We start from the raw sequence: 13,075 nt of genomic DNA, 5'->3' as shown, positions 1-13,075 counted from the left end.
TTTATTATTATATTTTCATGTTCCCTTGTTTTTTAAATAATAGTTTCAAACTATTTCCATCTCCTTTACCATTTTTGTATGTTTTTCAAAATCGGTTGATAGCCTGAAAATTTTTGAGACGAATAGCCATTAAAATGATTTAGCCTACTATTGGTTTCATATTGTTTTTTTAATCTAAAATAATAATAAAATTAGATAAATTTTGTTTTGAATATAAAATTAATTACAAATAATACCAACATTCCAGTTTGTAATCCAACTATATTATTTATATCATCTTTGTTTTTTAAGTTTATAATCTGATCCATATAATATCTGGAGCTGTAGTATTATTATCTGTATTACTATTGCTGGTGCTATTGGGTGTTAAGGTTGCCATAATTGAAAAATATTAAAAAAAAATTAAAAAAAATTAAAAAAAATAAAAAAAAAAAAAATTTAAATTTAAATTTAAAAAAAAAAAAAAAAAAAAAATAGAGAATCCAATTATTGTTTTTTTATATTTATTAATATTTTATAAAACAAATATTTAATTAAAAACTATAACCATATTATCTTTGTTTTTATTATTAATTTTATTTTATTATAATTATTATTTAAAATTATCTCCTCCGTAATAATTTTTCATTAAAACCCATTTTTATAAAAAAAAAGTTTTATTGAAATATCATTAAAAAGATATTTTATATTTTTTTGTTAAAGGATGATTAAAAAAATTAAAAAATAAATAAAAAATTAATTTTTTATAAACCTGGTATTAAAAAAATCTTTTTTTAAAATATCTTATTTTTTTATTTATTTTTTTATTAATTTTTATAATCATCCTTTAAAAAAAAATAGATTGTATTTTTTTTATAAATTGAAAAAGTTTTTATAAAAAATTATTATTTTCTCTTTTCTCTCAAATACATAAAATGAGATTATTTTTATTACTTATTTCTTTAATTTTCTTAGCTGTTCAAAGAACTGTTGCTTTCTCGGGTATTGATATTAGTCAGGTAAATTTTTAATTTTTAATTTTTTTACTTTATTAATTTACTAATATTTATTAAATATTACTCCTAAAGGCTGCATCTGTTGGATTTTTCCAATGTGCTAAAAATGCTGGTTTTGACTTTGCCATTGTTAGAGGTTATTGCAGCACTGGTGAAATTGGTATGTTTAAAATATTTTTTATATGAGTTTTTTATTATTAATTTAAACTAATCTTTTTTATTTATAAATTAAGATCCAAATGGAGCTCAATCAATTATAAATGCTCGTGATGCTGGTGTTGAATATGTTGACTCATATTTATTCCCATGCTCATCATGTGGTAATGGTGCTGGTCAAGCTGTTTCATTAGTAAATCATTTAAAGGACACAGGTGCTAACTTTGGTATGATCTGGTTAGATATTGAGGGTCCAGGTTTATATTGGGGCGATGACCAAGGTGCCAATCAAGCTTTCTTTAACGAATTAATCAGTGGTCTTGAATCAGTTGGTGCTCATATTGGTATCTATACCTCTGAATCACAATGGATCCCAATCATGGGTGACTGGGCAGGTGGTGCTAGCTATCCACTCTGGTATGCTCATTATGGTATGTATTTAATAATTCTATATTTAAATAAATCAAAAAACCCACACTAACTCTCTTTACTTGATCATTTTTAGATGGTAACCCAAGTTTCTCAGATTTCTCACCATTTGCTGGTTGGTCAAGCCCAGCTATTAAACAATACAACGATCAAGGTCTTAACTGTGGTGTTGGTGCTGATCTTAACTGGTATCCATAAATGAATTTTCATTTTCATTTTCATTTTTTCGATATATATACAGTTTCAATAATTTCAAATAGGATAAATAAAATTTATTTATAAATATTTTAAACATTAATAATCTATAATATTTTTTCAATTATAAATTTCTCTATTATTATTTTTAAAAAAAATATAAGAGTGTGTTTATATTTTATTATTTATTTATTATTTACAAATAATAAAATTATATTTAATTTTTTCACACGTATATTTAGATTAAAAATAATTAATAATTATTTTTTATTTTTTATTTTTTTATTTATATTTAAATAAAATTCAATAAATAAAATTTTAAAAATTATATTTTTTTTATGATTATTTTATTTTTTTATTTTTTATAATTTATAATATAAAAGAAATTATCAAAACAATGGAAATTAAATATAGTGGATATTTATTTAAGTATACACAAAAAGGATTAATAAAGTATTATAAAAAAAGATATTTTATAATTTCAGAGTATGATGATATTATTTATTATTATGATTCAGCTGACCAAAAAAAATTATGTGGGTCAATTAAAATAAAGGATATTTTAGATTTTAATATTTCCAATGATAAGAATTTTAATTCAAATTCAGTATGGGGCTTTGAGATAACAAGTATGAATTCTATAAAATTATATTTTTTTTATTAATATTATTTATATTTTTTAATTGTGGTTTTTAAAATGTTTTTTTTTAAATTTAGCACCAGGAAGAGTATATTACTTTTATAGCAATAAAGAAGAAGATAGAATTTATTGGATTGAAGCAATTTCAAATAGATCATCCAATTTAAAATTATTAAATTTAGAGGATAAATTAAAAAATAATAAAGGATATGACACTTTTATTGAAAATAAATTTGATACCCCACCTACCCCCACATCTCTATTAACACTACCACCATTATCATCACCTCTTTCTACATTAAATTCACTATCAAATTCAGATTCATCACCATTGATACATTTAGAATTAAACAATAAAACCAATTTAAAACTTATAAAATTACTAAAACAATTTAATCAAATTAAAAAAAACGAAAATAATATAAAACAAATATATTTTTATGAAAAAAATAATCTGGATAGTAAAATAATTTATTTTTTATTAAATAATTTTAGAGAAAATAATGAATATTTACTTAAAATTAAAGCAACTCTAAATGAAATTTATCAATTTCAATCAAAATATATAGAAATAAATAAAAAAATAAATAATCTAAAACCAATTATAAAATCATTAAAAAACAATCAAACATACAACAACAATTTAGAAACAATTTTAAATATTTTAAACAATAATAATTTTAATAATAATAACTTAATAATAAATAATGATTATAAAAAAATAAATAAAAATCAAATAAAAAATCAAATTAATAATCATCCTGTTAAATCATATAGTTTTAATTATTTAGAGGTAATTGGTGTATTTGACGAATTTCAAATTAAAATAAATTCTTTAAATTTAAAATTGATAAACTTAAATTCAAATGTTATATTTCAAAATAACAATATTAAAGAAAGTATAGAGTCAATAGATAACAAAATAACAAATTCTTTTGAAAACTATTTAATGTGTAATAATAATGAAGGTGAAGATGAAATTTTAATTTATATTAAAAATCAAATGGAAGAATTAAATAACAAAACTAATGTAATAATTGAACAATATAATAAAAGATTAATAGATTTAAACTCAAACTATAGTTGTTTTAAAGAAATTGAAAAGCAACACAATAAATCATTAATAGATACATTAAAATCATTTCATAACCATGTTTATTTAATTAATAATAGAGAAATTATTTCAAACAGTTTGGAGAATGTTTCAATATTGCTGGAATCATTCTTAAAAAATTTAATACATTATTATAATTTACATTTAGGATTTTATAATAATCATTATATAAATAATTTTATTTATTATTTTAATAAAAATAAAAATAAATTTCAAGATAGTGGCATTAAAAAAAATAGGGAAATAAAATTTTGCATAAACAATAGTAAAAATGATAATAATTCAGAAATTGAAAACAATAATTCATTAGAAGATAATGCAATAATCGATGATATAGTAGACAACTTTAAGAATAATAAAAAACTATTAGTACCCTCAAACTTTAGTAAGATATCATTTGAAAAATATCGATTTGGTACAAAAATAATAAATTTGGTTGTTCAAAAAAATAATATTTTTGTAAGAATTGGTGGTGGTTATATTAATTTTGAAGATTTTGTTATAAGAAATGGGGAAATTGAAGAAAAAAAAATAAAAACTAAACCAATATTACAAAGACCAATAGAAAAAAAAAAATTTAATAACTCACTTTTCAAAAGTAATGATTAAAAAAAAATATTTTTTAAATAATATTTTTCAAAAAAAAAAAAAAAAAAAATTAAATAAAAAAGATTCACTTTGGTGATATATCTATTTTTGATTTAATATTAAATTATTTTATAAATTATTTCTAATATTTTGTTTTATTAAAAAAAATTATTTTAAAAATTAAAAATAGATAATTTAAAAATTGAAAATAAAATTTATAAAAATATTATTAAAAAAAAATTCATTGAATAAAATTTTTTTTTTAGGTCATACTTTTTTTTTTTTATATAAAAACTTTTATTTTTTTTATATTTTATATTTTTAATATATTTAACAATTAAATCAAAAAAAAATACAAATATGATAATTTTAATTAAAACAGAATCAGTAACATTTTCATTAGATGTAAATCTAGAAGACAATATTGATATTTTATATAAAAAAGTATCAGAAAGATGGTTAGTAAAAAATATTTATAAATTATAAATTTCTTATTAAAACGTATATTAATTTTTTTTATTTAATAGTGAAAAAAAATTATTTCAATTTAATTTAATTTATGCAGGAGATTTATTATCAAAAGGTACTATTGGTCAATTTGGAATCAAAAAAGAATGCACTATTCATATGATTTTAATCAAAGAATTAGTAGTTGAAATATCCTATAAAGAAAAACTATTTCCAATATCAATTCCAAACAATGATGGATTAAAAGTATTGCATTTAATAAAAAATATTAGAGAGGAAATTGGTATTGAATATTCGGAAGTTAAAACCTCAAAAATTGTATTATGCAAACATGGAATTGATTTAAATGAATCAATGGCATTACAAGAAAAAGTCTCAATGAATGATGTCCTAGATATGAAATTAATAGAAACTGATACATCTTCTTCATCATTCTCAACAACTACATCAACTGCAGTCGAAGATTCAATTAATGAGAGTGAATTGTTAAAAAGTTTTGTAGAATCATCAATCTCATCAGATGTTGAAATAGTTTTTTGTTTTGATACTACTGGTAGTATGGCTTCAGTTATAGAATCAGTTAAATCCAAAGTAAATCAAACAGTAACCCGTTTAATGCAAACCATTCCAAATATTAAAATAGGAATTATGGGTTTGGGAGATTATTGTGACCGTGAAAATGTCATAACAACTTTAGATTTAACCGAAAATGTTGAAAAATTAACAACTTTCATTACTAAAATCCCTCATACTAGCGGAGGTGATGTACCAGAGGCATATGAATATGCATTATATAAAGCAAAAGAATTATCATGGTCAAAGCATACATCAAAGGCATTTGTTATGATTGGTGATTCCAATCCTCACGAACCTTCATTTACTAATTTACATATCAATTGGTTTGAAGAATGTGATAATCTTTTTGATATGGGTATCAAAATCTATGGTATTCAAGCAATTAAAGAATGTTGTTTCTATCAAGAAATTGCGGAGAGAACTGGTGGTCTTTGTATAAAATTTAACAAATTTGACTTAATTACCGAAATGTTTTTAGCAATTTGTTATAGAGAAGCAAATAAAGAAAAATTCAAAGATTATGAAAAAGAATTAAAATCAAATGGTCAACATGGAAATGATTTAAAAGAAATTTTAAATGACTTAAATAAAGAAAATTTTATAGTAATAGAAGAAAATAAAGAATCAGTTGAAAAAGAAAATATTAATGAAATATTAAACAATAATAATAATAATAATGAATCATCATCTTCTACAAAACCAGTTTTAAAAGAAATTATAAAACAAAGAGGCAAACCAACAACAATTAAAAATTCAGAAACATGGTTTAATATTTCAATGGATAGTCTAAATAGAACACCAACATTTGTATATAAAAAAGATAAAGGTTATTTCGAAAAAAAAAAAATAGAACCTTATGTTTATAAACCCATTAAAGAAAGTACTAATAATTCAAAATGTAATATAATGTAAATTTATTAATAAAATTTTTGTTTTAAAATAAATAAATAAAATAAATAAATAAATAAAAAAAAAAAGAATGGTAAAATTTTTGAGGTTTTTTAATTAATATTATACAATATTTTTTTATTTAAAAAAATTGAAATAATTTATCAAATGATGATTATTTTAATAATTGTTGAAAAAAAAAAATAACTTTTATAAAAAAAAAACTATTTAATGTTTGTAGAAACCTTTCTTGAAACCTTTTTTGAAACCTTTGAAACCCTTTTTGAAACCTTTGAAACCCTTATGCTTGAATTTCTTGTGTTTATGTTTGTAACCTAAATTTTAAAAGAAATTACATTAATATTATAAATGAGAATATTTATTTTTAAAAACTATAATTACCTTTATGTTTGTAATGACCATGATGATGACCGACTGGATAGGCACCTGGTGGATAGGCCATTGGAGTTACATGACCGTGTGGGTATGAACCTGGAACGCCGACATATTGACCTGGTGGGTAAGCACCTGGAGCCATTGGTGGGTAAGCACCTGGTGGTGGTGGAACAGTACCTGGTGGATATTGGGAATAACCTTGTGGTGGGATAGAACCTGGTGGATATTGTGGATAACCTGGTTGTCCATATGGGTATTGATTTGGATAACTCATCTGTATAAGAAAAAAAAAAAAAAAAATTAGTATAATGTTATAATAATAAATTAATAGATTAGTTTTTTTATTTTTTTTATATTACTTTATATTAATATTTAAATTAATATATATAAAGAAAAAAATAAAATTGATTTTTTTTAAAAAAAAAAAAAAGAAAAATATTTATTATAATAAAAAAAAAAAAAAACAATATCGAAATACAATAAAAATACAATAAATGAAAAATATAAAAAATTTATATATTATTAATATATGACTTTAATACCTTTGTATAAATTTAATTGAAAAAATAAAAAAAATAAAAAAAAACTTTTGATTTTTATAAATTTATATAAAAAAAAAAAAAAAAAAAATTTTTTAAAAAAAAAATTTAAAAAGAAATCATTTGTACAATTTTGCACATCAGTTACATGAATGCCCTATGATGTATTAATATAATAAAAAATCTCATGAATTCAAGTAATAATTTTTTTTAAAGATTTTTTTTTTTCATTTAATTTTAAAATTTTTTATTTTTTTTTTAAAAAAAAAAAATAAAAATTAAAAAAAAAAAAAAAAAAAATAAATATAATAAAAACTAAATATTTTTTTATTTTTTTTAATATTAAAACTAATAATATTAAATTTAATTATAATTTTGATAATTTATCATTATTAAATAATTAAAAAATGGTATCAAAAATTAAACCACAACAAAATAATAATAATAATAATAATAATAATAAAAAAAAACAACAAAAATCAAAACAAACTCAAAAAATAAAACAAAAAAAAGAACAAGAAGAAATACTAAAGTTTAAGAATAATACATTAGGTGCATTTTCGGTACTTGAAGATCAATTTATTTTAAATGAAATTCTTTCAGAGTTTTCATGTGAAGAATTAATTAAATACCAGGGAATTAGTGCAGGATTTTATATATTATGTAATGATGATAGATTATGGAAAGATGCATTCTTTAAACAAATAAAAGATAGAAAAGAACAAGTTAAATATATTCAAAATTGGAAAATTTCAGCTATATCTTTTCTCTACCCAAATAATTTTCAATATACATCACCATATATTCAATTATCTTTTCCAAGTAAGTATAATATATTTTTTATTATTTTATTAAAATTTTTAAAAAAAAAATATTAATATTTTTATAGAATTCCAATCACACGAAATTTATACAAGATGGTTAAGAAGACATATGAGTGTCAGGAATTATGGGTTCGATTTAGGACATGTCAAACATATTGACAGTAATAGTTTAACAGTAGAAGAGTTTATTAGGGATTTCGAAACCCCAAATATACCAGTAATTTTCAAAGGGGCTCAAGATGGTACCGGATGTATGAATGGTGAATGGACAACTGAGAAATTAATTGAAAAGTATGGTGATACAATTTTTAAAATTGCCCATCAAGACAATAAAAGAATTCAAATGACCTTTAGAGACTATGTACAATATATGAAGACTCAAAATGATGAAGAGCCACTTTATGTTTTTGACCAAGCATTTGGCGAAAAAGCTCCATCACTTTTAGAACAATATAAAGTACCAAAATATTTCCCAGAGGATCTCTTTCAATATTCAGGTCCAGAAGAAAGACCTCATTTTAGATGGCTTGTTATTGGTCCAGAAAGAAGTGGTGCCTCTTGGCATATTGACCCAGCTGGCACTAGTGCGTGGAATTCATTGATTAGTGGTAAAAAGAGATGGTTAATGTATCCACCAGCTTTTACTCCATACACAGTCGATTTAGAGGATTTCGAAGAAAAGATTTATGGGTCTCCACCATCATTACTCTGGCTATTAGAAGTATATCCATATTTACCACCAGATTATAGACCAATCGAGTGTATCCAAGAGCCAGGTGAAACTATTTTTGTACCAGGTGGCTGGTGGCATATGGTTTTAAATTTAGAAGAATCTATTGCTGTTACACAAAACTTTTGTGATTCACAAAACTTTACTCAAGTGTGTCAAGATTTATCAGGTACTGAGCACGATCGTAAAGACTATGACCAATTTAAACAACATTTACTTAGAGAAAAGCCAGAGTTTACAGAAAAGTTTAAAGAGTTTGAATTTAAAAATAATCAATTTGTACACTCATTTGACGATGAAAAGTATTGGAACCCAATTGTAATCAAATTATTAAAATATAATAAACTTATTGATCAAGATATTCAAGAGTCCTCATTAGATATTCAAATGCCAACATCAGGTCAAAGTCCAGTATTTATTGTTGACAATAAATTTGTGGTTAAATTTTATTGTTCAGAATTGTCTGGTGGTGAAAAATCATGGTCCAATGAGATTTATGTCTATTTAAAAATTAAAGAAAATGAAATTTTACACTCAAGATTCCCAAAATTACTCAGTAGTGGTAAAATCAATCAAGTTTTAGAAACACCAGTAAATGAAGATGAATGGAAATGGCCTTATATTGTTACCGAATTTTTACAAGATAAATTAAATTTACAAGATGTACAAGAGGTTCCTGAAGCATTACCATATCCTTATAATTTTCCATCACCAGACGATGATGAAAACGATGATGAGGACGATGATGAAGAGGAAGATACCTTAATTGCAGAAGAAAAATTAATTGAATTTTTAAATCAAACAGTTTATCAACTTCATTCAATTGATATAGACCAATCCAATGCCGATTCAAATCAAAATATTAAAGATTTTTATTCATCAGGTAGTGATAAATGGTTACCATGGAAGAAATATTTAAAAGAAATCGAAAAAAAATATATTTATAATCATTGGAATTGGAATGGTTTACCAGTACATATTCGTTCACAAATGGAATCATATTTACCAAATGATATTTATCAATTAATTGATACAACTTTAGAGCCATGTTTTATTCATGGTGATTTAACTGATGAAAATGTTTTGGGAATTGAAAAGTCAACTGTAATTTTAAATAAACAACCACAACCCCCAACAAATAAAATTAAAAATTCAAAAAAAATTCAATTTCAAAATAAAATAAAACCATCAAATACTAAAACCGTAAATATATGGGAGCCAACCCATTTAATAGATTTAGGTGATTCTCAAATTGGTGATCGTTGGTATGAATTGGTTTCATTGCACATCTCTTTATTTGCCGGTAATAAAACAAGACTCAGATCATTTTTAGAAAATTATAAATTAAAATTTATAGATGGATCAAGTAAATCATGGTTGGAATATTATAATCAAAATCCAGAATCATTCATTAAAAGAGCAATGTCCTATACTTTAATCCATCACTGCGATGCAATCACAACTATTACCAGACATTACCCCAATTATAGAAATGCACAAAATATAAACGAATTATCAAAATTAATTTGGGAATTATAATAAAAATTATAATAAATAAAAAAAAATTCAATATAAATAGTTTAACTATTTTAGTCAAAATAATTACTATAATTAAAAAAAAATCTTTCCACACATCTAATAAAAAAAAAAAAAAAAAAAATATTAAAAAAATTAAAATTATTTTTTTTTTTTAATTTTTTTTTTTAAATTTCTTTTTTTTATTTTTTTTATTTTATATAATTTAAACTAAACTAATAATATATAAATAAATAATAAATAAAGGATATAGTTTCTTTATTTTTTTTTTCATAAATAATTTTTAAATTATTTATTTTTTTTTTTTTAATTGTTTTTCAAATAAAAATAAATAGTAATAATTAACAACCCACCATAAATTTTTTTTTTTAACCTCTTTTCTTTATATAATAATAATAAAATATAATACTTATTTAATATTAAATAATGTCAAGAAGAAAAGCTTTAATTAATCTTCAAAGATTTAAAGATGATTATACTCCGATAATTGAAGAATCAAAAATTTTAGGGAATATAGACAAATACAAGTATGTATTACAAATTTAAATAATTGTTTAAAATTTAAAATTTATTTAATATTAAAATATTTTATTTTTAATAAGTGAATATCGTTCAGAACAAACAGATAATCGTTTAAAGACAAGATATTTATTTATTTTATTAAATGGTATGCTTGGTGTTGGATTAATGTGTATAGAACTTGAAACTTCTTGGGTAGATAATCATATCGAAATTAATAGAGCATCACAAATCATTAGAATATTAATATTTATAACATCACTTTTTTTAGGTAAATTACTCATTTTATTTAAAAATAATAATAATTTGTAATAATATCAAAAAATTTAAATATTAATTTTTTTTTTTTTTTTTTAGTACTTCAATTAATTGAATATTATTCATTATTATTATCAGAAGTAACACATAATTGGTTAACAAAAAGAGCTAGGGGTTTTAGAGTAACAAGACTTAATGTTTTAAAATCTACAAAAGTTGGGCCGTTATTTTGGTTAGAAATATTAGTTTGTTCATTACAACCTCTTCCATTTATTTCAACAGAATATACATGGTATAAAGATCCAAAATGGGGCTTATTTATGTGGCTCAGGTTATATCTCTTTTGTAGAGTACTAAGAGATTATAGCCCAATCTATAAATTAAGACAACATATTACTAAACAATTGGTAAAAGATGTTTCTCCAAAGTTTAATTGGGTACTCAGTTTAAAATATATCATTTCTGTTGCTCCAATTTTAACTTATCTATCGTTTACATTGGTTGTACTTTCTGTTACTGGTCAAATATTATATGTTTTCGAAAGAGAAAAGTTCTCTGGTTTTACTTTTCCAGTTGCATTTTATGTAAATATAAATTATAGTTTTAAAAAAAATTTTTTAATAATGTACTAATTTATTGTTTAATTATTTTAGATTTCATTTTTAAGTATGGTTACAGGGTGGCCAACCGACACATATGATGAATATAACCCGCAAACTTTTATTGGAAGATTTTCAGCAATTGTATCATGTGTCTTTGGTTTATTATTATTATCATTTGTAATTGAAAGTTTTGGTAGATTAACACAAGCAACATCACATCAAAGACCAGTATTAAATATTGTAACATTAGTAGAGGCACAAAAGAAAGAAAGGGATGCAGCTGCCAGATTAATCCAATTGGTTTGGAGAAGATGGAGATGGCAAAAGACATTTAGCATCTCTCAAAATCGTTCAATGTTTAACGATAGAGAAGCAGATTTTTGTGTAAAATATATAGAGTATGCTAAAACATTGGGTAGAATGAGAAGAGATAAAAGAGCCATTCAATCACAATGCCAAGAAACTCAAAATGACTCGACTCCTCAAATAATTGAACTAAAATCATTATTCGAAATGAAATTAGAAGAGGAACGTAATGTTAGAGAATCCTTAGAATCTAAAATCAAACAATTGGAAACAAACCAAACTATAATTTTAAATCAATTAAATAATTTAATTCAAGTACAACAGTACCAAATTCAACTTCAACAACAACAACAAATTAATCAACATCAACAACAACAACATCCAAATTTTAATAATAATAGTAATGAATTTATATAGCAATAACAATATCACTTTTTTATATTAAATTTAAATTTTATACCAATATATATATTATATTAGCAATTTAAAATTATTAAAGAAAATCATAATATAATTTTATAATATTTATAAATTTATATTCAAAAAAAAAAAAAAGAATAATTTGAATATTTAATTTTTTTTTTTTTTTTTTTTTTTTTTTTTTTTTGTTTTATATTTATATTTATATTTATATTTATATTTTATTAATAAACAAGTTCAAAATAAAATAAAATAAATAAATAATTAAATAAATATTTAAATAAATAAATATTTTTAATAATTTTTAATAATTTTTTTTTTTATAAGAGGTATGAATGTATATACCCCAAAAGGAAATTTTTTTTTTTTTTTTGTAATTTAATAATTATTTAATTTTAATTTAAAATTTAATTTTTTATTGAATAATATAATGACGATTTTCATATTAAATAATATAATATTATCATAAATATATCTTTATTTTTTTTATATTTTATTTTATTTTTTTTTTATATTTTTTTTTTTCTACCTCCCAAAAAAAAAAAAAAAATTATACAAAATATTTTAATTTATATATAAATCATGTATTGTCCTAATTTCTAAAAAGAAATAAATACTAAAATTGCTTTTTATTAATTTTATATAAATATAAATAATTATATTTATAGATATATTAAATTTTTTATATATTAAAAAAAAGACAAATATATCAATTTTATTTTTGAAAGGTAAAGATTAATTATATATAATTTTTTTTTAAAAAAAAAAAACATGGAATAATAGACTAAAATAACAATAAAACATTAAAACAATAATAATAATAATAATAATAATAATAATAATAATAATAAAAATAAAAATAAAAATAATAATAAAAAATCACCACTTAACACAAC

At 21.1% G+C, this 13,075-nt stretch overlaps 6 protein-coding genes across 6 annotated transcripts in view; 5 read left to right on the top strand and 1 right to left on the bottom strand.

Annotated features, from left to right (window-relative positions):
• Positions 1-133, top strand: part of DICPUDRAFT_98833 (uncharacterized protein) — a gene marked incomplete at its 3' end in the record, with an annotated part of 2,502 nt that extends 2,369 nt beyond the window's left edge. The window contains exon 5 of the mRNA XM_003290819.1: positions 44-133. Within this exon, the coding sequence (XP_003290867.1) occupies positions 44-133 (90 nt within the window). The remainder of the gene's footprint in view (positions 1-43) is intronic.
• A 781-nt stretch (positions 134-914) lies between these two features.
• Positions 915-1,778, top strand: DICPUDRAFT_81570 (uncharacterized protein; the record flags this gene model as incomplete). Its single annotated transcript, XM_003290818.1, has 4 exons — positions 915-998; positions 1,068-1,155; positions 1,229-1,582; positions 1,657-1,778. The coding sequence occupies 4 exons, from the start codon at positions 915-917 to the stop codon at positions 1,776-1,778; spliced, it is 648 nt and encodes a 215-aa protein (XP_003290866.1).
• A 394-nt stretch (positions 1,779-2,172) lies between these two features.
• DICPUDRAFT_155398 (uncharacterized protein) lies at positions 2,173-6,073 on the top strand (the record flags this gene model as incomplete). The annotated part of the gene is made up of 5 exons (XM_003290817.1): positions 2,173-2,404; positions 2,493-2,876; positions 3,207-3,914; positions 4,500-4,575; positions 4,645-6,073. The coding sequence occupies 5 exons, from the start codon at positions 2,173-2,175 to the stop codon at positions 6,071-6,073; spliced, it is 2,829 nt and encodes a 942-aa protein (XP_003290865.1).
• An 81-nt stretch (positions 6,074-6,154) lies between these two features.
• DICPUDRAFT_98832 (uncharacterized protein) lies at positions 6,155-6,719 on the bottom strand (the record flags this gene model as incomplete). Its single annotated transcript, XM_003290808.1, has 2 exons — positions 6,155-6,384; positions 6,452-6,719. The coding sequence occupies 2 exons, from the start codon at positions 6,717-6,719 to the stop codon at positions 6,278-6,280; spliced, it is 375 nt and encodes a 124-aa protein (XP_003290856.1). The 3' UTR covers positions 6,155-6,277.
• Positions 6,720-7,391: 672 nt separating this feature from the next.
• DICPUDRAFT_155396 (uncharacterized protein) lies at positions 7,392-10,077 on the top strand (the record flags this gene model as incomplete). The annotated part of the gene is made up of 2 exons (XM_003290816.1): positions 7,392-7,806; positions 7,874-10,077. The coding sequence occupies 2 exons, from the start codon at positions 7,392-7,394 to the stop codon at positions 10,075-10,077; spliced, it is 2,619 nt and encodes an 872-aa protein (XP_003290864.1).
• Positions 10,078-10,743: 666 nt separating this feature from the next.
• DICPUDRAFT_57008 (uncharacterized protein) lies at positions 10,744-12,288 on the top strand (the record flags this gene model as incomplete). The annotated part of the gene is made up of 3 exons (XM_003290815.1): positions 10,744-10,864; positions 10,951-11,435; positions 11,505-12,288. 3 exons carry the CDS (start codon positions 10,744-10,746, stop codon positions 12,174-12,176), a joined length of 1,278 nt encoding a protein of 425 aa, XP_003290863.1. The 3' UTR covers positions 12,177-12,288.
• Positions 12,289-13,075: the final 787 nt, after the last annotated feature.

The sequence above is a fragment of the Dictyostelium purpureum genome, assembly GCF_000190715.1.
Source record: "Dictyostelium purpureum unplaced genomic scaffold DICPUscaffold_245, whole genome shotgun sequence".
Lineage (NCBI taxonomy): Eukaryota > Evosea > Eumycetozoa > Dictyosteliales > Dictyosteliaceae > Dictyostelium > Dictyostelium purpureum.
Note: the sequence above shows the minus strand (reverse complement) of the source record. Positions and strands in the feature narration are given on the sequence as shown.